This window comes from Scatophagus argus, chromosome 5, assembly GCF_020382885.2.
Source record: "Scatophagus argus isolate fScaArg1 chromosome 5, fScaArg1.pri, whole genome shotgun sequence".
NCBI classification, from domain to species: domain Eukaryota; kingdom Metazoa; phylum Chordata; class Actinopteri; family Scatophagidae; genus Scatophagus; species Scatophagus argus.
This window is the reverse complement of record NC_058497.1, coordinates 14,977,938-15,002,793: the sequence shown is the minus strand read 5'-3', so window position 1 is coordinate 15,002,793 and position 24,856 is coordinate 14,977,938. Positions and strand designations below refer to the sequence as shown.

Genomic DNA, 24,856 nt, shown 5'->3' with positions numbered 1-24,856 from the left:
TTTCTTAGTTTGCTCTGCCGTCACTTCTGAACAGTGTGTCCTGACTCTTTTCTTCTTTCCTCCCCTCCTAATGAGAGCTCCTCACCTCTAGTTAGTGGCTAGATGAGTTTGACGTCAGACACAGCTGGGTTCTTAACAGGATTACGGTTCCCCTGGCTGCGCCGCTTTGGACTGCCTCACCCCTACTGCCTGTGCTGCATTCCTACCCGCCACACAGTGTCTTTACCCATGTTACCCTGCTGCTACACTCTTAAAGCAAAACAGGTGTCACTTTAACAAAAAAAAAAACCCTGGTATATATTTTTGATATTAATCAGCTCTATTTTGAGTTTTCACTGTGATTGAAAATGCATCATAAGTATATAAAAAAAAAACCAAAACATGATTCATGTGCCAATATTAATTGATTAAAAAAAAGTTGTTTGTTTTGAAGTTTGTTGTAATATTGCCTTGCGGCACAGAAAATAAACTCATCAGATATAAATGACACTTCACAGGCCTGTCATTTTTGGTAAATATTGTTATATATTGTACATTAGCCACACCTTCTGCAGGTCACCTTATTCTCCTGCTGTACTCGCAATCACATCACCTTTTGTCAACCTCATGCCTGTTGGCAACTCAATTTCTTTCCCCATTATGAGCATAAACAGGATGGCCTTCGCTGTACTTTAATGTCACGCTGTGGAAACTTAGTAGCTTGTGCAGTTGCTGAGTTACAACCTGCTTCAAATACAATATGCTACAATTTATTTGACCCAGAAGTTACTCAGACTTGGCTCATTGCTACAGCTGTGTTTATAGCAACGGTTGCAGCTGAGCACGTTTTTCAAAGTTACTAACCACCGGGGAATCTTGGACTATGTAAAGAGGCCGACACTGCATAAGCGTCTAGCTTCTTTGCCTGATTGACACGCTGCTCTTAGCCAGTACGTTACACCACCGTGGCTTAACCACAGAATCATCCCAGTTAACACAGCAATTTCCCGCTGGTGTTGAGTTCCACCAACAGCAGTCTGCAGAGAGCAGAGAGAAGGTACTGCCTGACTGACTGAATGACTGACCACACCCAGCTTTGTTTCAGGATGGGCAGCTTGAGCCAAGCCATTTTGCAAATGAATCAATCATTTAGTCATTTAAAGCAAATTTTAAAACAAAAACTCTCGTGTTTCTTTATTTTTTTTTTTCTTTAGTTTGATGTCGTGAATTGAAAATCTTTGGGATGGTCTGACAAAATTAGCAATTGGAGAACATCCCCTTGGATGAGAACTTGAAGAGCATTTTTTAACAATATTTTGACATTTTGATGATCAAATGATTCTGTCAATGAAAAGAGAATACCAGTAGATGCTCTGACCTGCAGTCGGCAGTGAGTTTCTGCTGCGAATACCATGCACAGATCAAGGATACAAACTCAGGGACTGGGCTGTTTATTCTGGATAACATGACTCTAGGCTATTCTGCGCTATGATCTACCAGGCCTGTGCAACATGTAACAGCAGGGGAGACATAAGACAATATCTGCTGTTGTTTTTTTAAGTCATTAAGTTGGGAGTCAACCGCAACATTCACGGTGCCGAGACCTTCTAGCAAGAGTTTACTGTGCGGTGCTAGGCTGTGCTGTGTACCACAGTGTTGGCCGGTGAGAGATGGGATGGATGAAGAAATCAGCACACTCTGTTCCCCTTATTCAGGGAACAGGGGGTGGACCTGGGGGTGGGGAGGCGGGTTTGAGTGTCAGTTTGGCCACGAAGCTGACATTACATTCCTACATTCCCCTTATGTCTTAACTGTTTCAAGGTCCGGAACAGGAAAAAAAAGTAAAGAGAAAAAAAATCTGGTCGACTCTTACCACACCCCCCATGGAGAAAGTGCTAGAGTCTTGCAGATGGGATACAGAAAAACAGGACAGTTTAAACAGACAGGGGCCACAGACAGACAGGAAGATGTCTCACAGATAGAGAGCATGAGTCAGACAGACATACAAACAGACAGGCAGAGTCTCCTCGGAGAGACAGACAGGCAAGCTGCAGGAAGGCATCACTGGCTCTTCCCCAGGTTACATAAACAGCTCCAGCTCTGGACTTAATCTGCTGCCAGCTAGCTAGCACAGCCGCTAACAGCAGGGCTGCTTTGGGACAGTTAACCAACCTGAGTCACCCTGCGGCCCGCGTGCACTTAGATACACACTCACGCACATTACAGAGGACAATGACAGTATGTCTCCCACAGTGTCCCCTTCAAATGTGTGTAATGCTGCCTCATTAATGGAATGCCCCCCCCCACCCACCACCCCAACCCTGACTGGTTGCAGCCACAACCAGTCAGGGTTTGCCAGCAAACAATGTATATATGTTGTCCCTCACAGGGATTTTCATGCCATTTTCACCTCGGCTCGAACACATACAGTGATAAAGACTGGAAGGTGCCTCACAAACACTGTATGCATTAAATTCACAGGAAAGTGAAGTACTGAGGGCTGGGAGTTGGAAGAGTCCCCTTTCTTATTTTGAATCTCATTTTACCTTCAGTCATGAAGTAGGGGATGCGAAACCTTCCTTCTAGGACTCTCTGTCGAAGCACAGGCAGAGTTGGCCCGTCAAAGGGCAACGCCCCACAAACCAGCACATAAAGCACCACCCCCATGCTCTGTGAACATGAAAAGACACAACAGTGTCAGGAAAGTAGATAATCAGTCAGAGGTGGCAGTAAATCAGGTTAAGATTATTGTTTGCAATCACAAATTTGCATACTTTACACAAAAATGCCTGGTCCTTCACGTAAAAAAAAGGGTAAATGACTGCTATTGGCTGGCTGATAATGGTGGTTGGGAGGCCAGTATCACATGACAGAAACAAAAGCTGCTGAGTTATTCACGCAGGCATTCTGTCATTATAAAATGTATCATAGTGCTCGAATCAATTAAACTGATTTCATGTGGCTTAGTGAAGTAAATGTCAAACAAAGCTTCATGTAAGGACGAAGGAACATATGTTTCATTGTATTTAGGGGGAAAAAGATGATTCAAAACGTTGCGGTGCAATTGTCTACTTTATGCAATCATTCATCTTACCCAAATGTCAAGCTGTGGGCCCTCATACTGTTGCCCCTCAAAGACCTCTGGAGCAGCATAAGGTGGACTGCCGCACCACGTGGCCAGAGGCTCGCCAGGCTGGAAGAAGTTCCCAAATCCAAAATCTAAAGATGGGAGGAAAAATAAAAAGTAAAGTTTACTAAAACTGTACAGGCCCATGTGAAATCTGCTACAGACATGGTGCTGTACGCAAAAAGGCAACCTCAAAGTGTATTGCTTGTGACTGGAAAGAGTTAGGCATATGGTGAATATCTACAGTGAATACATGCACTCACACACATTATGTGTGTGCAAAGGTGATTTATGCCTTGTGACTGAGAGTTTCTAAGTGTCTCCATGGGGTCTGCAGGTTTTGCATAATGCAGTATGAGATCCACATATTTCTATGTTGAGAAAATGGGCCTTTGTATGAGGTAACTTCCCCTGGAGACTGACATGAGGTCATCAATGCTGCGTTCTGATTGGATGTCTGATGAGTGACTGGAACACTGAGTTGTCTCTTCACAGGAACAAGACAGAGAAGTCTAACTTACACGCACTCACGTCTGCCTTTCATTAACATCCAACTGCAAAACTGTAGTAATATCTGCCAAATTACACTGGGCCAAATATCGTAGCTGTAATTACTCAAACAGCCCTTTCTTTTTATGTGTTCGTATTATTCTCCCTCCCTCCTTCTCAAACCATCTCCAGTAAAATGTTCCTTTGTTTCCTCTCCTCATTCGATTTTACAAGACTCGCAACTGGTGCTTCCTTCTGCTGCTGAGGGGACTAATTCATTAGTCCATCAACAGAAACTTAATTACTCACTATCTTAATAGTAATTGTTAATTGATTCATCATTTTATGGATTTCTCTGCTTCATTATCATTAGAAGTGGAAACTGTTCAACTTGTGACGGAAACTGTTTGTTTTACGGCCTAAATGATTACTTGATACATTTAAACTAAGTGAATAAACAGATATGAGATAAGAAGAACAATCTATGTTTAGTCAGGTCATTATCAGTGGTACCCTGTGATGGTGTCATGGGACCTGACAGCAACAGGAGCACACAATCAGGCTCACTTAACCCTCTACCCCCACCCTTTTTCCACAATTTGAAACGGTTACATAAACAGAAAAAACATATTGCAAAACAAATAAATAACACTGTTAAAAAAAAAAAAATCTGTCTTACATAATGAGGGCTGGAGGTGATATGGGTTCACACACACAGAGAGACAAACACACTTGCAGTCTAATCAGTGTGTGAGAGTAACAGAATGTGTAACTAATTCCTTTTCCTTTCCTTTGCACTGCATGGTATCTCATATTCAAACTGACACGCACACACACACAGCTAGAGGCATCTCACACTGCACAGAGCCACAACTTAATGAATGAATATGTAAATTATTGTGAGTTGTTGATGAACTTTATGATAGTGTTGATCAACCTACTTGAACTGGGAAGACAAAAACAAACAGAGGGTGACTGTAATACCAGAGCTAGAAGTATTAATAGTGGCTATTTGTTAAGTTTAGTTAGGATTAATTTGCTAATGTTTATCGCTTAAAAATTTTTTATATCAATATATTGGAGAGAACATTTTGAGGATATATGAATACAGGTAGAATGCAGCCCATCCAATATATATTCATATATATATATATATATATATTTAATTACAGCCTTGGTTTACAGTGACCTTGACCTTTGACCACTAAAATAAAATCAACTAATGTATTAAACCAAGTGGACATTTGATCCAAATGTGGAAAAATTCCATCAAGGTGTTGAGAGACAGCATTCACAATAATGGGGCAGGCCACACAGACAACCCAAAAACACAGTTCCTCTATTGCAACAGCAGAGGGGAGGCATAAAAATGGGGTTAGGAATGATGACAATTCTGCAGAATCTGGACTGCTTGCTGTACTGACTGTAAGGAGTAGCAGAAAATTCTAGCTCACTGGAAAATACAGGTAGGAATCAGGCAGGAGAGATTAGCACAGTGCAAACTCCAACTGAAAAGCAAATAGTGTACACGAGTGCACGTATTCAATCCATTTAATCACTGCTGAGCAGGTAGCGGCAGGTGTCACTCAAATAAAGCAGAGAGCGAAGCCGAGCACCACTGTGGGGTTTATTACAAGTATGTTTACTGTCTGATGCTGCTGTGAAGGTGAGATGCGAGATGCAGGCACAGCAGAGCGGAGCAGTGCATTTGGATTATCGTCAGAAACTGTGACCCATTTCATGGAGCTGAATACTGAGCAGACTGGCTGACGTCAAACACTCCGGCACACTGCAGGCTACAAACAGCACTCAACAGGAAGGGCGGGTTGGAGGAGCATGTGTGTATCGTGCACAAGAGTATTAGCATAATATTAGCCTAAACATGTCACCCTAGAATGCACTTCAGTGTGTGTGTGTGTGTGTGTGTTTGTGTGTGTAGCAAGCAAGAGGACAGCATCCAGCAGTCAAAAATGTTACCGTGTCATTTCTAATAAGGTATGAGCATTGACATAGTCACGGCTGCAGCTCAGGATGCGCTGCCCTGGATTCACTTCACATTCTCCTCTGGTGCCTTCTCATCTCGGCTCTTCTTTCTCTCTTGTCACCTATAAACTTTTTCTCTCTCTCTCTCTCTCTCTCCATGTCATTTTCCTTGTGTGCTTCTCATGAAAAATGCAATTTCCCTGTTAAAATTGAGACTACGCAACTTTTTAAAGAAGGAGATAAAACAATATTTCTCTTACAACTGAAATTTGAAATCAACAGCAACAAAAACAAACTTGCAAAACTTAAAACACTCAGGGGTTTTGTTTTGCTGATACAAGCTTACTCTGTCTGGTGTGACCAGTAGCATGTGGCGGCTATTGTTAGCTGATGTTAGAAAACTTCAGACAGATATTCCTGCACTTAATTTACTATTATCAAATAACTGTCACATGTGCCCACAGTCACTGCAATTTAATAAAAGTTGCATGTCTTGCCTTGAATGATTACCTTGACCTGATTCCACTCTGAACAGCTTTCAGAGCAGTCTTCAATTCTGTAAAATATTTTGTTCTAATGCTTGCTTGGCAAGACAAACTTTCAACATAATGCACGTTATGATTTTGTGAAACATTCAAATTCAATTCAATTCAAAGTCCAACATGAATGTGCAAATTTCTGCTGAGGTTCCAAAAATGTTAACGGTTTCACATGGGAGATAGCTGTGCGTTTTTCTTCTTCTGTGCTCCTCTGACTGCTTTGAAGGGAGTAAAGCTCAGCTGGAAAAAAAATGTGAGCATCAATCAGGATTTCGCAACATTTGAATCAGAATCTGATCATCACCAAAGCAACTCCACACATTCCTGCACATATACGCATTAATTAGAAACTTTCTCCATCAGGTGTCCTTGATCTAGAGATTGTTTTTACTTTCTACATCACTAAATTGAGCATGAAAACACCGTTGGGGTTTGGTGCACTTCCAATGAGATCAATCCAAGGATGGTTTCAACCTTGAAAAATTCAAATAATGGTTAATGAAGCTATAAACACTTTGGCGACAGGAGATAGTGTATGATCTGTTTTTCAAAGTGGTGCACCCAAACTATTTTCTCTTTGTGTTTTTAAGAAACTCTACACAAAGCAGAACATGGATTATTCTGTATATTTCCTCATCTCCTCCACTGATCCAGCAGCTCGCTTTTGTTTTCGTTATTTCTCCTCTTCTCTTTAGCCGTTTGAAGTGAAAACATGAAGGCCAAACCCCCCACTGCTGCTGCTCCCCTCTCCTCTGCAGCCACCATGAGTATGACCTTTCTTTGACTGACCGCTGCCTGCTTAAGCTTCATACAGACTGACCAGAGGTGGCCTTTAGAAAGCAGGGAGACGTCACAAGAGTGCAGGAAAAATTCTGAGGTGTAGGTGCAGCACAGAAGCACGAGTTTGGACCTGTATTTTTATACTAGTGCTGAACGAATTAGTTGATCAGTCAAGAAACAGAAAACTGTTCATTCTAAACAATTAATAAAATGTCATTCATTAAACAAATATGCCAAACATTCACTCTCTTAAAATCTTGCAGTGGGCCAAGTCACTAATTAGATTCCGTGGAAAGCTCCTACATGGTTGGATCTGAAAACAGTGAGTGGTAGTGTCTATAATATGAATGGATAAAAAAAGGCTCATCTTTAATTGTCCATGGTGTTAGCACGGACGTAATATTTGTTGTTTAAGTGTAGTGAAGCAGAAGACCACATGACATGGTTAAGGCACATTTGTGTCAAAAAATGTCATAAATGCAGGCGCACAAACAATAGTTTCTACTGAGTTAATTCAGTTCAAATCAATTCAATTCAGTTTATTTATATAGCACCAATTCACAAAAAGTTATCTCATGACACTTTTCAATTAGAGCAGGTCTAGACCAAACTCTTTAATTAAACTGTAACATAGAGAACCCAAAAATAGGATAAACTACTCAGTAACAGTACATAAGAGTTATCATTAATTAGTCTATGTATTATTCAGTATAAACAAGACAAGCATGACCACACCATGTGTTTTAAGTGTTTTTGTTTTTTACTGGTGCATGAGTAACAACATACACCTACATAGTAGGATGATTAATAATGATATAGGTTAATGGCAGAGATTGTAAAAGGGTTATGATCACATAGAACATGAAGTTAGGCGTTAGTTCTTCTTTTCAAAATGTCAATATGTAATTATTTCAGAGGTCACTGCAGTACAGTAATTGCTTTCTGGGCACTAAAGGACAATGAAAAAGAGTGAACGAGTACTAGTGAATCGCATGTAAATCAATTTGGGAAAAACAAAGACAAGATATTGATCAAGTTGATCAAGTTTAATACAGCACCGGTCAGCCACATCATTAAACCACTGACAGGTGAGGTGAGTAACATTGTTCACCTCAATCAATCTATCAATTCAATGTTCTGCTGGGAAACCTTGGTTTCTGACAGACTTTAACGTGTAGCGCTCACTTAAAGACGGCTGCAAACATAGGGAAACCTCTCATGACCTCCGCAGCAGGCCGCCCACCACGGGAACCACTGAAACAGAAGGAAGGGCTTGAGGAAAATAACAAAGGGTTCAAGGTCCTGACCTGACCAACAAACTTCTAACCTCTGACACTGATCAAACATCTATGGGATGCGCTGGAGCCAGTCTGATTCATGGAGGTCCCACCTCGCAACCAACAGGAGCCAAAACCTTAAAAAGCTGCTGTGGCTGTTCGGTGTCAGTGGTTTTAATGTTGTGGTTGATTTGAGTCTTGTGGGTTGGACGGTGGGGACCTCTAAGGGTAATTTAAGACCAAATTAAATAAAAACATATTTTCATTAGAATTTAATAAACACAAGCACAGAGGTGACTTAAAGCCAGATTAAAATTAGTCTTCACGCGGCCAGTTAATACACACAAAATACATGTACAATGCACAGTGTGGGGATAAAAAGAGGTGGCCAGTGGGGGCGATAGCACATTTCTTCCCAGAGGCCCTCTGGTAAATTCAATCAATAATTTCTTGTTAATTGCAGCCTTCTTCAGTTTGTATTTAACCGATAATCTGTGGTGGGCCTCTGTTTTGGTTGTCATTCGAACATGTTGTAAAACACAGTCCTGCCGATGATATCACACCATTCCACTGATCTACAGGTGGCGATAATGCGCCAAGTAATGAAGCAATGTGCCAACAAAAGCAGGAAAGAAGAAGATAAACGCCTTGTTAACATAATTAACGTGGATGTTAACAAGGCAGGTTTCAAAATTTTATTAAACGTTGCAATTTTGTTTATGAGGAAGGAAATGCATTCATCACATTTATTAGATCTCAAGAGTACACACGTTTTGGTGAGTAACACACATTGGCGGGAACACAAATTATCCACCATCTCATTCACTACAGTTGGATGATCAAAGCTGACACCAATGTCGCTAATGCAATAAGGACTCTTAAAGTGAGGGCTTTCTTTCTCATGTACAGTATGCATCTGACATGCGTTCCTATCTAATCCTCATGTATTGTTAACCAAACTTGACCGAACAGGTTGTGGTTAAGGGCAGTACAAAATGTACCTTGCTGCTCATGTCCTCCGCAGAGATGTTTTCTCTAATCATGAGCGAGGTAATGTTCTGTTCATTGTTTTCCTGCTTTAAATCTAATCTGCCGTGCGGACAATTGGCTGTGAGTCAGACCTGTTTGTGAAAATTACTGCTGGGATAATAACATCTCCAGGTTAACATCTTGGACCCCTTCTGAGAAACGGTGGACAAGATGATGCAAGTAAAGACGCAGGTGGAACACAGATCTCTATCAGTTACTGTACAGTTCAGTCTAATTTCTCCTTAACTGATTTGATCTTTTAGAAAAAAAACTGAAAGCCACTGAACGTCGTCCATGACTTGTACCAACATTGACTGGGACACTCATCTTTCATTTTTTTGCCCCATTAAATTACATTTTTGAGACCAATAAAGTACGATTTTACTCAATGGATTCTACTGGAGTCCATTGTATGGAGCCCTTTGAGGCTGTTTTCCCTCTGCTCTGGGAGCTCAGTGGGTCTGCTACACTTTCACACCTGTATTTTTAGCCATCCTTGTGCAATCAGCTCACCTTAGATAGATGTTAGCATCAGTATCTCAGAATAAAACCTCAGATAAACCTCCGCTTCTTTTGGAGCATTATCATGAATGCAGCCCTGCCAACCTGCCATGAACAACCCCTTATCATTCTTCCTTTGTGCACTCATCTGCCACTCTGTGCTAGCCAATCCATATCATCACCTCCTCCTCCTTCAATTAAAGCCAAACTCTTCCCTCTATCCACTCTGATCCCCTCCCAGGCTCCCCCTCTTCTCCACTATAGGAAACAGCAGTAGGGTGACATTCTTATTAGCTAGCTCTAAATGCCAGTTGCTTAATGATCACACTTTGAAGCTTGTACTACAGACCTCCAGCTTAGTCTGAAATCTCTGCCGCTTGGTCCATGCCGCTTTTGGTCTATCTTTCCTCCTCAAAATGAAAGCTAGGGGTCACTGGGGAGGGATTTTAAATATTCTCTGACAAGTTTTGGTAGTGGTGGCACAATCTTTTCAACTGTTGCTGAGATTTTAAGACTGTGCCTGACGTGGCATCATTCAGCCAGCAGCAATCCCACAAGCAAACTGTGACCACTTTTCAACACTGTGCAAATGGCCTGAGCAGGAAGTTAAGACATTTTTGAACTACACCGGCACTGAGATCATGGCAGGCAATGGATCAAAACCAAATGATTCATACAGACATGGCTGTATTTCTCATTCATAAATGAGTTTATGGGTCCTCCTGTGGGACGTCAGTACGGTACCTGCAATCTTGATGTTCATGTGGCCGTCCAGAAGCAGATTCTCCGCCTTCAGGTCCCTGTGGACAATGTTGCGGTTGTGACAGTACTCCACTGCTGACAGGATCTGCCAGAACTTCCTCCTGGCCTCTAGCTCACTGAGACGGCCGTGCTTCGCCAGGTAGTCTGCAGCCAGACAGTGGAGAGAGGGGATGTGTTACGTGCAGAAGTAATATTTTACATTGACTTACGTAACATGACTTGACTGGCCTTTCAAACACAGTTTAAGATATCACTTTGTACAGTTGAAAAGAATGTGTTGGTGCAGATTTTTCATTCCACCAAGTGTTGGTGGTTGTGTTGAAAGGATAATTTACTTTTGATGAGGTGCAGGCCTGGTGCCAGTAGTAGTTTACAGCTGCTCTACATTAAAGCGTACTTTGTAAAGTGACTCAGCGCAAGATGTATGGTACACATTTTTCTTGGGAAACAAATGTTCTAGCCCTGCGCCTGTATTTAATTGTGTAAGAATGCATGTGTGATCAACAGTTGACAGAGGAGAACACACTTTGTTGTCACAGCCGGAGGAGGAAAGGGGAGGACGACATTTCTGAGAACTGGTCTTTCGCCACATAACGTCCACATTAGTACAAGTTGGAACAGGGTGTGAGTTGGGGAAGGGGTTTGTCGAGGGTGTATGATTGCAGTGCACACACAGACATATGAACACACTTGACGATTAGTGTGAAAAATTAAAATGTCAATGTATATATGATCCTGAGTTCTTACCAAAATAAAAAAAACATCTGCCTAAATGCTTACACAGTAAGACAGACTGAGTTTGCGGTTGTTTAGAAAGACGCACAAAACCAGAGTCAGCTGCTGTCGCTCGGGCCCAAAGTCATAAATTTTGCTGTCTTATTTCTCTAAGCATCCAGATCACTGACCTTTTTTCTCATTGTCTGCTTCAACACAGCCCTCACTGCTTTTCTAACCTTTCGCTCTCAGCGTTCACTAATTTTTACAAAGTTGGCCTGACAGAGTATAACGGGATGCGTGATTTTTTTGCAGCCCTGTGAACTTTGGAAAGCATGGTGTTTGTTGCTGTCGGCAGGGTTCCTCTTCACACCTCTGTGTTCAGATAGCTTGCAAACTCTTCAATTCACACTCTGTGGCAAACAAGATAGGACACTCTGTGTTGGCTTTCCTTCCAGCTGGCACCGATACAGACCACCGACCAAACCTGACGACAATGCACAACAACCACAACAAACCGAGCCAACAGAACATCACATGAATAAATGGAGTGTGCAAAATATAAGCAATGCAATTACCTGAAGACCCACAAGGTCAATCTCATAAAAGGGCATTTTTGTAATCACAAAGCAGACATGGACTAGCAGTTAGTTTGCCCAAGACATTAATAAAAAGTTTTAATAATTAAAAGTTTTTGCCTGGTCTTTGCAGTCGTTAGGAATACCTTACATCTTTGCCTTTTTTACACAAGTAATATTGCTATTGCTGCTATTTCCCTGGTGTGTAAATGCATTTATTCTGAAGATAATATAACTGACGAAATTTCAAAACTAGGTCTCTGTCAAGATACACACTAAGAGAATTCACACTAAGCCAATTTCACAGTCCATTAGCATCAAAAACACTGTGCCTTTCACTAAACACGAGATATTTAAGGTACAGCAACATATAGTACATCCTGAACCCTACAGCAGGCATCGCACATCATGTTGTAAACTCTTCATCTTAACAACTCAGGGTTGACCAAAGGGCCAGCTGTGTACTGGGACAAAGGCTGCGCAATAAAATCTTAAGTTAACTTAAGGATGTAAGTTGAACTATCAAGCTTCAGGGAGATTCTGCCCTCAAGAGTGTGGTTGATAAATAGCTAACACCTGATGGAGTGAGATAACCTGATTAGATAGTGCCTGGTAAATTCCATAGAGGAGGCAATTCAGTGACTAGGGCAGCTTTCATGCAATGCTGCTAATCAAAAAACACACTGGGGAGGGGAATGTGTCGAGGAGGTCCAAGTATGCACCTGTGAAGAGAACAGGGCTCTAAAGTAATAACTGTTCTGGCATCAAACCTCTTCCTTTCTTGGTCCGCCGCTGTCTCTAAAGGCAATAACATGCTTCAGTCGAACGACCTGTAGGATTGTCAAACAGCAAGCACTCTGGTTATACGATGATATCTTAACTGACAATTTCTCTTTCTCTCTCTGTCACACACACACACACACACACACACACACACACACACACACTAACCCACATCACAAGTTTGGAGTTTCTATTAAGAAATCTAGGGCTGCAACCGATTGTTTTAGTTATCACTTTAACTGCAAATATTTCCTCCACATTTCCCAAAATGTCAGAATGTCAACTCTTTTTCATTCAATCAGGTAAACTTATGGAACTTTGGTTTAAAAATGTTAACATGTACTTCCCTTTTATCCTGTTCATTACGGTAAAAGAAGTTCTACCTTTGACCGGTGTTTCGCAGGGGGCGAAGGAGGGGCTGTTTTGTTCTTTGTTCTTCTTCAGGTGATGATGATGGCGGCCACATTGTGTGAATGGTGATGAGTTATAAAGCGGTAAAAGTGACATAAACGTCATGTTTATTCTAGTTAACAAAAAAACATGTTGCCAACTGCTTTTCTGTCAATGGACCACTGTTTTAAACACTTCAAACATTGAAATGCTTGACAAAACAATGCAGAACACCACAACTAATCTTAATTCTTTACAAATGGTAGTGCTGTGGTGTTGCTTGTATTTGTTCTATAGGAGCACTTGAAAAACAAGTCATTACTGTCTGAGCAATCCACACACACACACACACACAGAGTGGTATGTTGCCCCAGTGGAAGGATGAGTAATCCACCGATACAATGTTGGCGAGGGCAAGGACCTCAGCACAGTGAGGCATACAGAGCTGCATTCTGGGAAAGCGAACTGAACAAGTATGAATCATAGGGGTATTAGGGAACAGCTCAACAACCAACAACCACTGTGTTCCACTTCTACTGAGAGCTGGTTGAGGAGCTAAGTCTCTTAACAGCTGCTCAGATTTGGAGGGGACAAACATCATGGGTACAAACTGGCTGGTCGGCCAGACCTCTGGCCGGACTTCAGATAACACTGTGGGCAGGCATAGAGAAAAAGAGTGAGAGCAGGAGAGAGAGAAAGAAAGAGAGAGAGAGGGAGTGTAGAGGACAAGGGGCAAACACACACTCTGTTTCCACATCAGTAACCGATACCCAAACCACTTAAATACAGCAGCCACATTAAAGTCACGTCTATGTGGGTGTTGATGGATGTTGGTGCAGATTTAATACTGGCACCCTCAGGGGTTAAAATGGGCTGGAGCCAGCTGGAGCTGAGCACTGCCCTTTCATCCAAGTTAGAACCTGTCAAAGATCAGCTGCAGTGACTGCTTGTGACTTCTCTTCCATATTATACTTATGAGTACTTATTAAGGAGGTATTCAAATAAAATTAAATCCCATTTGTTTTGCCTAATAAAGGTTTTTAAAAAAGCAAATCTCATAAATTACACTTACATTTTCCATTCAAAGTCATCAGTTATTTCACCCAGCCTCTAGCCAGAGCAGGGTTACGTAGAATTGGGCGATCTGTTAAATTCGTCACTCACCATCATCCATTCAGCCAGCAAAAGACTTTGTACATACTGCCAAACTCGAATTTAACATGCTTGTAAAAATCATGGCCAACCCCATCTACTAAGTTGCCCATCCAGTCAGGCTTTTTTTTTTTTTTTTTTGCATGTTGTTTTGTTTTCATGAAATTCTTTGTCAAGTTAAATTAAGTGAGATGTCACTGTTTTACATGCCTAAAATAATTGCACACAATCTAGGAATTAATTTGTTGCGTCTTAAATCTTCACAATGCGACATAAACCACCAATAAACTTTTCAATATAGCAAGACTTTGTTTCTGGGAACACCACAATAAAATTAAAAAATCCAAAAGAGTCTCTATCACATCAAGTTGTTTTTCAGAGCCACAACTCTTCCTCTATTGTGATTAAAACCTGAGTGAAATATGACACCAGAAGGCCCTTCTTATAGTGAGAGACCCCATTCAGACTATGAAAAAAAATTCAATAAATCATCTCCATTTATCTGCTTCTTTAGTTGGTGATCAGGCTTTTGGGTCGGATGAACAGCTGCTTTTGGATGCAATCAGAAAATCAGACCCTTTTCAGACACAATAGCAGGTGTGTTTTCATGTGCCCCAAAATAATCCCGGTTTGTGACTGCCAATTAAAAACAAGGGGTGTGGGTGGGTAATTAAAAAGGAAGCATGGCAAGCTACACCAGTGTATTTTAGGCTTTCAGTCCGTTCTTAGCCTTAGAGTAGAGAGTACTTGTGCATTTAATGGTATGGAGTATGAGTTTTCATCAAAAAGGGCCAAGTTGTGATTCTATATATTTTTTGTGCTGGAAAATAAGGTTCAATTAAAGGATATTATAATCTCCTCTTGGGATGACATATTCAGTTATTTAATTTTTTTTTTTTTTTTTTTGATAACCCAACACCCGTTACCTGGTAACCAACCAATCAAAAACAAAGCGCAAAATAACCTGAAATACAAGAAGCTGTCAGTGTCACTTTTATGGTTATGGATTCTTCCTTGTAAGACGCTGAATAACAGACAACAGGCAGAAGTTGAACTCTATTGAGAGGACCTCAGTTATCAGCCTGTCTATGCACCCCTCAGTGGCTTTAATTTAAATTACACATTGAGCATTGTAGCATACATGAGTGCACTTCATTAGCAATCCTAATTGTTCATTTTGAACCCTAGATACAGAAACAAGCAGCAACATCGTGTTCAAATGAGGTTTGTTCTCCCTCAAACCTCAACAAGCAGTTTTTAGGCTTCAAGAAGGTTTAATTCTGTTTAGAGAAAGAGTGTCACAAATCACACATTTGCTTCATTGTTCGAATGAAACTCGACGAGTCAAATGTTTCCGGTGTCTCTAATCGGGATTGGTCTCGATTTTTTAGACAATTAGTATAACAGACCACGACAACTTCCACCAATCCATATGGCATTTCAGATTTCGTTAAATACTTGACCACCGGTGGCAGGTCTCTTCCTGAAGATGTGTGCCTACTTTAATGATGATAGGACAAATAGTTAATGAGTTAGCAGTTAGTTATGGCCATTTTTCTGCTGAGCCATTGACCAAACACAAAGGTGTTTGGTCAATGGCAGTTACTTTCCTCCCCAAACAGTCTTGCTCATTTATCATAGAAATATGTAAATACATCGTGCAATTCTGTATACGCAATTTAGTTTTGATAGAGTCAAAATTCAAAAAGCATGAGTTACTTAACTGTTTTACAGTGTATGCTAATTAGCAAAAATGGACTGTGGTCCATGACATTTTTGTACACAATAAGCTGAATTTGTGTGTCAAATTTCATCAGATCAGATGTCAATCAGATTTGTGGCATGAAGGGCTTGGCCTTTCCAAAATTGCATTCTTGGGTATTAGTTACAAAAACAGACTGGTTGACTGAGCATGTATTTCTTGATAAGCACTTGTACATCATTTCCAGCCTTTGGACATAGTTTCTGGTTTCTATTTCATTCTAGCTCACAGCAATTCGGGTTAATGCAGTTGACAAATAATGATAATAATAATAATAATAATAAACCAAAACAACAATAGGGCTGTGAGAGAGAGAGAGAGAGAGAGAGAGAGAGAGAGAGAGAGAGAGAGAGAGAGAGAGAGAGAGAGAGAGAGAGAGAGTACAACAGAGAGCAGAGTGATGGCGGGACCCTACAGTAGGAGTATTACTTTAGTATCTAAGATATGCAACTTCATAAAGACTTAAACAAACACACTTAAGTCCTAACACTTGAGGATGTTTGAGAATAATGTAGATGACCCTTGTTAGTGTTCCTGTACAGGGTAATGAATGCCAAAGCCACAGATTAATTTTCTTTGGTTTTCTGCTTCATGTGATATGAGGTGAATGCAGTAAAGTGAATAGCATGTTATGACAGCTTACGTCTTTGGTTTTAGTTTATTTATACTGTAGGACTGATGTTTTGTGCAGATGTAGACATTATTTAAACATGTTCTGGTTTATTTATTACACTACATGATTTCCAAATGACTGCAATCACTGAAGAAGGTGAGCACAAATTACCCCAGCTCAAATGTAGAAAAAAAACCCCCAAAAAACTCAGGTTTATTCTGGCACAACATTTTCCTTCTTGCAATTCAAGCAATCATTCAGCAGGTGGATCCTTGAAAGCTGTCATGTGAGATGCTGCAAGTGAGTCAGTTGAAAACACCTTTCGTAAATATCAAAAGGGAAGAAAACCTCTTCCTCCAAGAATCAACAAAACAGTGCACAGAAAGGCAGATATTAACTCTTGTCTATTAGAATTGTTAGAAATGGATGCATTTATACTGAAGTACAGATGCCGCAGCTAAAAAAAGAATTCATACATGCCGTTGTAATCAACAAATGTATATCTGGTATGTAAATACATATCTGGCATCAACTCTGTGGCGGTGAAATATTATCACCCATGACTAATACATTTAATTGATAAATTAATAATAAATTACTGGTATTAGTGAGGTCTGCTGATCCTGTAGAGTAAGTACATGGACCTTCATCGTTCAAATTTATTTTGCACTTTGTATGGATTGGTAATGTTGGTTTCTAAAGGTGCACCCATTGCAATTTCCTTGGCCAATTCCAAAAGTGTGACCTGTTGATTCCAATTATTGCCAATTCCAATTTTCAACTGTTGTCAACTATAACTGACAACACATACGAACAAAAATCTACTTTTCTCCAACGCAAAAATTTTACTCATAATAAAGGAAATGATTAAATTTTACAGTTTCTTCTCAAAATAAAGTGCTGTGCAACTGGAAAGAGCTACAAATAACAATGAACTAAAAATGAGCTGTACACCCAACATCTCTGACATACTTTACTTAACCAAACAAAAGCAGGTGCAACAGATTTATATGACAAAATAAATGTCAGTTACTTATATCATTTTACAGATTATGAATTCACTTATAAAATAACTTACAAATTCACCAGGACTGAAGTAATTTATGAGACTTCTTCTCACTGGTCATACCAAGGAAAGATAGGAGAGGCTGCTGGCTTGTGTCTGGCACTGAGCTCTAGAGTTAGCTTTAGCTGCTTCTTCTTTGCTAGCTTCTTCAGAGTGGACATGTTCAACTGGGTGATGATGTTGTCTGATTAGGTTTGTTGTTATGAACTTTTTCGTGGTAGTCACCCACCGTTTACTTTGGCCTTACATGTATTACAAATTGCAATAATGTGTGACACATGCACAAACGGTTTGGTCCAATCATGTAGCTACATCAGTACTTCAGTACATCAGTTAATTGACTGAATAGCAGGAGGCTGAGAAGACCTCAGAAACGGTGTCTTGGTTGTAGCGCGAATGTCAATTATTTTGAATTGCCCAGATTATCCAGATTTTAGGTTTTATTACATGCTGACTATGACAGACTTCGGAGGTATTAACATATCATAACCATTTAGGACCACAAGCAATTTAATTTTGGGTCACACTTTTTTGCAGAAATGGGACATTAAAGTCTCGCAGGTTCTGAACAATTGCTCCTACTTTCAGCAGTCATTCCTCCATTCATTTATGTTTTTCCTCTTCTGGTCGCGATCAAGTCAAAGCTGCCACACCCTGGCTGCTGACAGATCTGCAAAAAACTGACCCAGTCCACTTGAAGGATGCTTTACCGGGGTAGAGAAATTGACAGCCGTACATAAGAAGTACATAAGAAGAATGTGTCTCAAAAAAATAGCCAGAGTATTTCTTTGAAGTCAACAATCTCCCTGTCTAATTTCCTTTGCATCACTCCGACAAGAGATCTGCATGAGTGATTCTACTCACTGCCAGCTATTATACTCCCCTCTCTCCAGCAGTGCTTTCTTAAATATGCATGCCCTACATTTCCCCACCACCTTCCAAATTCAAATGGATGTCCCCTGCTCTCTCTTCTATTCTCTTCTGCCTCGTCTCCCCTCCTGCCTCTGCTCTCTGCAACTCTGCTTTATTTGTGGCTGACCCAATTTCCAGGTTTGATCCATCCTGCAGTTTTGAGGCAGACTGTGGAGCGGCAGCCTGACAGACAGATAGACAGACACAGGCAGACACAAAGGCACACCAACAAGCTGGCATGGATGCCTCTGCTTTGCCCATTACTGTGCCCACCCACCCCTTTGCGAGAATGAACCTATTACTCTTCGCCTCCTTGTGCCAAACCCAGCTTCGCTTCTTTGTCTTTATGGCTCCAGACACACACACACACACACACACACACGCTCCTCCGCAACACCATTTACTGTTTGGTCTGAAGGGAGAATCAGAGGCTCATCCATTGTCACACTGATTTGCTGTAACAGGGTGGGCTGCTTAGCATCCACAGCAACTTCCACTCTGTGTAACCTGTGGCAAAGAGCAGACCTGAGAAATTCATCATGTCAGAAACGCAGAGGCAACTCTCTGGGGGGCAATAGTGTAGGAAGAGGCTGGATATGTGGCTTGGCAGCTTATCCATTTGTCTGAGTGCATCACGACCTAATGACTTGATCCATCTCCAGAAAGTGTATTTGGAAATCAGAAATGATTGTTCAATTTTGTGAGATTGAATACTGTAATACTCGTCTAGAGCTGTAGCTACCAGTTGGTGTCTGCCTGGCTGAGTCAATGCTGCTATTGCTGCAGCTGATGATGACATATGAACGTCTTACATAACTATATTACATTGTGCAATCAGGGCAGAGGGGTCTGAGGAATCAGAACACAGTGGTTTTATAATACCTCATGGCGATCCATAAAAAAAAAATCTATGGATTATGGAAAATGATCAGTCATGATTGGTTATTTAAAGGAACACTTGGACATTTGGTTCAGTTGTGTTCTCACTGAAAGTTTGATGAGAGGATCAATAATGCTATCAAAAACTTCTGTTAGCTATGACACCACAGACATGAGATAGCTATCTTAGCACATTGTCATGCTATGCTAAGCTAAGGCCAACAAAAACTGCTGTCTGCATGAACCATAATAAGTTGTGGTGGCTGTAACATACTTTACTGATACAAATGAGTATCTTTGTGCACTTCTGTGCCACACTCTTTTCTCATTCATTTTTTTCCTCATGTCTGCTTCCCAGCTCTCTCTGGGTCACAGGAGCAGGAGTTGCTGCTGCTGAGTCAACATCACAAGTGGAGCACTGGCCTCAAAATTACAAAGGCACACGCGCATACACACACACACACACACACACACAAGACTTGACTATTAAGTTTACCATACACTACTGCTAGAATAATCCTCTCCGCTACTGTCTGAAAGTAGGCTAAGAGCTAAGCATTCTCAGACGGTCTAATTGGTGAGGTCAATAATCTGTGTGGATCATGAAATCCACTTAGAGGTTGTCCATGCCAGACAGGTCTACACTTGTGTCACAAATCCTCAAAATACTTGGCTGTAAGTTCTAAACAATTTTAAACTTGTAATAATTAAACAGAAATTTACCAAAAGACTAGTATACGGTAGATAAATTTAACTGGACATACCATTATCACAAAATCAACAAAAAACATAACATAGCTTTTTCAGTGCCCTACAAGCACAGCCGTAGTAGAGCACATGTGGTGGTGTGGCAGACTCAGATAATTTCTTATCTGCATGTACTATTCCTGCTATGATCTTGCTTGTCCTGTCTACCACAAGTGTCTTTTATTTAGCAGTGTGTGTAGACCGCTTCTACTGTAAAACCTCTGTGCTGTACCATGCAAGACTGTTCACTTGGAAACTTGTTTCACTTGGAAAGTTGTTTAATATTTATATGGTAAATCTGAGCAGACCTCCTCACTGGTCACTTTTGTCCCTCAAAAACCTGGTAAATGACTGACTGGAAATTATTGTCTATACCAAAGGAATTGTGTGTGTGTCCCGCCCCCCAATCTGTTCCAAAGGTCCAAAATGCATAAGGCAAGCTGCACCATTTTCTCAGTGCTCTACCCACCACCGCTTGTTGCAAAAAGAGTCAAAACTGTAGCATTTGATCTAATTTAGTCAATTAAAAATGATTATGAAAGTTCTTCAGGCTGACATGGCCCCTATTATCACTGTTCATTTTGTCAATTTCAGAATACAGTTTTATTGAGAAGGGCTTTTATTGATGGCTGCACTTCTCCAAATTAGGAATGTTGCATAAAGTTCATATGCCTTCAGCTTCTTCCTCAATGATTAGCAGATCAACAGAAAAACTAGTGGCTAACATTTAAATTATTCATCATTTTAGCCATTTCAAAAGCAAAAATGCCAACAAAAGAATCCAGTTTTGCAGGTTTACTTCGTGCTCTACAATAATAAACTGAAAAATTTCATTTTAATCTTCATTTTTTGCAGTGTGGTTAGACAAAAAAAACAAAACAAAACATGGTGGACACTTTTCACTGTCTGAGAAAATGAGCAGATCAGTCAGTGATGAAAATAATGATCACCTGCTGCCCTAAATATAAATAAAAAAAAAAAATAATACAAAAATGCATTTCAGTTTTTTTATATGATCATACAGCAGTTGATTGGTGCAGGATGGCCCGGTTTATATTGCGTCTCATTTTTTCCATTACTTTGTTAATTTGGTGTCCATTTGATTTTGTTCATTCATGCTTTTCCAGATATTTTTTAAACTTTTGGGACAGATCCATGTGTGTCACTCTAGAGTTTCTTGACTTCTCTTGTTACATGCTTAGTATAAAAAAGTAAACTAAACTAAGCTGGTGACTCATAAGATTGTCCTATTTTATTGATACCTACTGCACATCTGCTTTTAAACACCCCAACAGTTTAAGTGAAAAGCAGTACTAAAGTTTAACAGACTGTTCACACTTTAATCAGTGAAACCCCTTTAACAAGTGTTTGTTACAGCCATTTAGAAGTATGCACAAAACTGTAACGATATAATATTGATATGTTGCGCAACATCTGAGTAGTACACCCGCGAGCAATGATTATGCATCACATGTGGCAATAAATCCATTTTTTTTCTCTTTGAAGGTGCCTCTGTGAGGCCTTAACAAGCAGTAAGTGATGTCACTTTATATGATAGGAAAACCATGTCAGCACATTCAGTATGGCAATTACCGGAAGCACATGACAAGGGCCAATATCAGGACATTGTTCTCAGATATCCATCAATCATGTGACCTTTGAGATTAAGGCTGGGATAAGTGCAAGAGCAGCGCAAACTCAACAAGACTTTGATACTTCCTTGTTTGTCAAAAACATTACTGACGCAACAGTGCAGATTTTTGTGCAACTGATGTGGGGGAGGACATGAAAAAATTGGGTGGGACAATGTTTTTAAAATACTGAGGTCAGATTGATCTTGTACTTAAAAAGATCACTCACCGAAGATCTCCCCATTCTTGGCATACTCCGTGACTAAGTAAAGCATGTTCTTCGTTTCCATCACCTGAGAGAGGGAGAGGACGAAGAAGCAGGGGCCGAGGGAGGGGAGAAAAGATTGGGAGAGTGAGTACACACAGAAGACCACTTCTCAGTAGCAAAAATAATCACATAATCCAAATTAACAGTCTCCTGCAACAAGAGAAAATTAGGATAAGAGAAAAGAAAGCAGGCAGAAAAAATACACAACTGTCCACATGGCTTTTCTCTGAGGTTCAACCACAATGTCTGGCATCCACAAAGTCAAGAGCAAAACAAAATGCATGAATGGCACAGGCTCTAAATATGGCATCCATGTAAGAGAACGGAGGTGGACAGTTGGTGTTGCCGAGTATATCTGAATGGTACTTCAAACCTCTCAGTCCTCACACGGTGCCGTGTTGTGTAGGAGGAAGAGAACCGATTTAGAAGCAGAAACGCTCAGGTGATGAACAGAATTAAATGCAGAGGGGAGAATCAGATGGAGAGGGGAGGATGAATCAGACACAGTGAGCCAGACATTCACTCTAGAAATCCCACGCTCATTGTTTATGATCAATTTTCCATCTGTTACACTGACCGATTCATGAATTTAGCAAATAAAAGCCATTTTCTTTTTTTGGCTCTAGTTCCATAACAATGAACATTTTGTCCTCTCTGTATTGTAGAGCTGGAATAAAACTGATTGATGAATTAAGTGAATTAAGCCCATTTATAGGTACTCAGTATAGCTAAATCAAAAACAGGTAGTACTGAGAGCCAATATGGCACCTAATCTGGGAAACAAATCCTTCTCACAGCAGACATTTTGACTTGTCACAGCAGGAAAAGCACAGGTGTAACTAATAGTATTAACGATGGCTCGATTTCATTTAGGTGTGCCAGTAAACCAGCACGTACAATAGCAGGGCCCTGGCACTGGCACACCTGAGTGGACACTTTTAAGGTTGTTAGCTGCACCTATTGTTTGCTTTTGTTGCTGTGATGGAATGCAGAGGCTACATGCTAACTAGCTTTACATGCTGTGCATCATGAATGTCTTTCAAATAGTACTGAGAGATATTTCTTGGTACTAGTTATAACTGTTAAGTGTTATTTAATTACTTTTACTTTATTCAGCTGTTCATAACTGACACCTCACATTAATTAGCATCAATATGGTGCCAGTTTTGTGCCATCCCTTCATAGCTTCATGTTATATATCAAAACATACTTTTGATACACACAAGCAGAAAGCTTGCAGCTGAACAAGAAATTTGACAAAAATAAGAGAATCAAAAATTGGCAAAATTATCATTTTAATAAAGAACTGTCCTATCAACAAATGAGACAACAAGATTATTTTTACAGATTCATTGACAGATTTTGGTATGTGACAGTTGTTCATATAAAAACACGTTAAGGATCGACATGACAGGCTGATCTGATACCTCCTGCTTTTGTATAAAACGATTTAAGTTTAACAGGATGTCTGTGTCACAGAGCTTCCTACAGCAGGTCCTGTGGCTACACTTTAACGCTTCCATAATTCCTATACCATCATACAACCCTGATTCCAAAAAAGTTGTAAAACAAATGAATCAGAACGTGATCATGTGCTAATCCTTTTGGAGCGAACAAAAGACCGGGAAGGTTGCATACTGCTCAAAAACACCTGTTAACAGGTGATAGCACCCTCACTGGGTATGAAAGTGGCATCCTCGAAAGGCTGAGTAATTCACCACTTTGTGAACCACGTGAATAATATTACACAGGCTCAGAAACCTGTTGTGAAGCTGTACACACAGTTCACCTGTAAATTACTGCATTCTGTTTTTATTTTGTCCACAGTGTGATAACCTTTTTGGAATTAGGGAAGTATATTACACACATTAAGTACATGGTGTAGAATATTTGCGGCTCCAAACAAAGCGGACTCTCTTGTGAAAAACTGCAATTGGGGAAATAACTGAAAACAAATTTCATGTTGTGTAATAAATTGCTATACAAGCGGAGAAATCTTAGTCCTAGTTCCATACCAAGAAATGCAAATGGGGGCTGCCCTTCTCTGGGTGGGGGGGGGGGATCATAACATCAGGGCTTATGGAAACAGACCCATCAGTGTTAAAACAAATTAGACATAAGAAAAATAACAAGTTGTTGTCGGCTGTGACAAGCACTGGGATGACATGAAAAGAAGGGAAAGAAGGCCATGCAACACATGAGAATTTAATGTGGGGTCCACAGTTGGGCGTCTGCGTGTCTCTGTGTGCCTTCATTGGCTTGGCCCTCCCTATGGGCCACAGGGCCAGCCCAAGTTTATGAGACCGGAAAGGAAATCACTAATTGACCTGAGCTGATTGGATGAATGGGGCACTGGAAATAATGATACACACCAAAATAACAACAGAAAGCTGGAACAGAGCCACATGGTTGTGTAATGATAATGAACACTCATTTACTTTACCTAAACAAACTAACAGTACCCAAAGGCTTATGTAATGTTACTGAATCACCAAAATTGTTGATTTATTGGTGGTTAGGCTATTTTGTGCCGCCTTTGGAGTTTGCAGAGAGATGTTGTACGCTGCATTTCTGGATAAGAGACAAAGACAACTGGAAATGGGCCCTTTTTCACAGCAGATATCTTGACTAGACATAGTAGGAGGCGCATGGGTGTTCCCAATAACATTTATGACGTCTCAGTTCTACATATTAAGCATTGTTTAGACTACAGGTAAATCAGATTTGTTTGTCAAATCAGATATTTAAGACAACTGATCTACTCAGATCTTGGTGTCCAGACATCATGAAGTTATCTGCATGGGTTGCTGTGATATGCGTCAGCAACTACGTTGGTGAAGCAACTTCCAATGTGAAAGCATGATAATAAGATAAGCACAATTTATTTTACTGTCC

The 24,856-nt window shown here is 40.5% G+C and overlaps 1 protein-coding gene across 1 annotated transcript in view; it reads right to left on the bottom strand.

The window, feature by feature from the left end:
• sik2b (salt-inducible kinase 2b) overlaps positions 1–24,856 on the bottom strand; it is a 43,900-nt gene that overhangs the window by 12,963 nt on the left and 6,081 nt on the right. Inside the window, exons 3-6 of the mRNA XM_046389113.1 lie at positions 21,923–21,986; positions 10,449–10,610; positions 3,074–3,198; positions 2,526–2,649 (exon numbers count right to left, since the gene is read on the bottom strand). Of these exons, the coding sequence (XP_046245069.1) occupies positions 2,526–2,649; positions 3,074–3,198; positions 10,449–10,610; positions 21,923–21,986 (475 nt within the window). The remainder of the gene's footprint in view (positions 1–2,525; positions 2,650–3,073; positions 3,199–10,448; positions 10,611–21,922; positions 21,987–24,856) is intronic.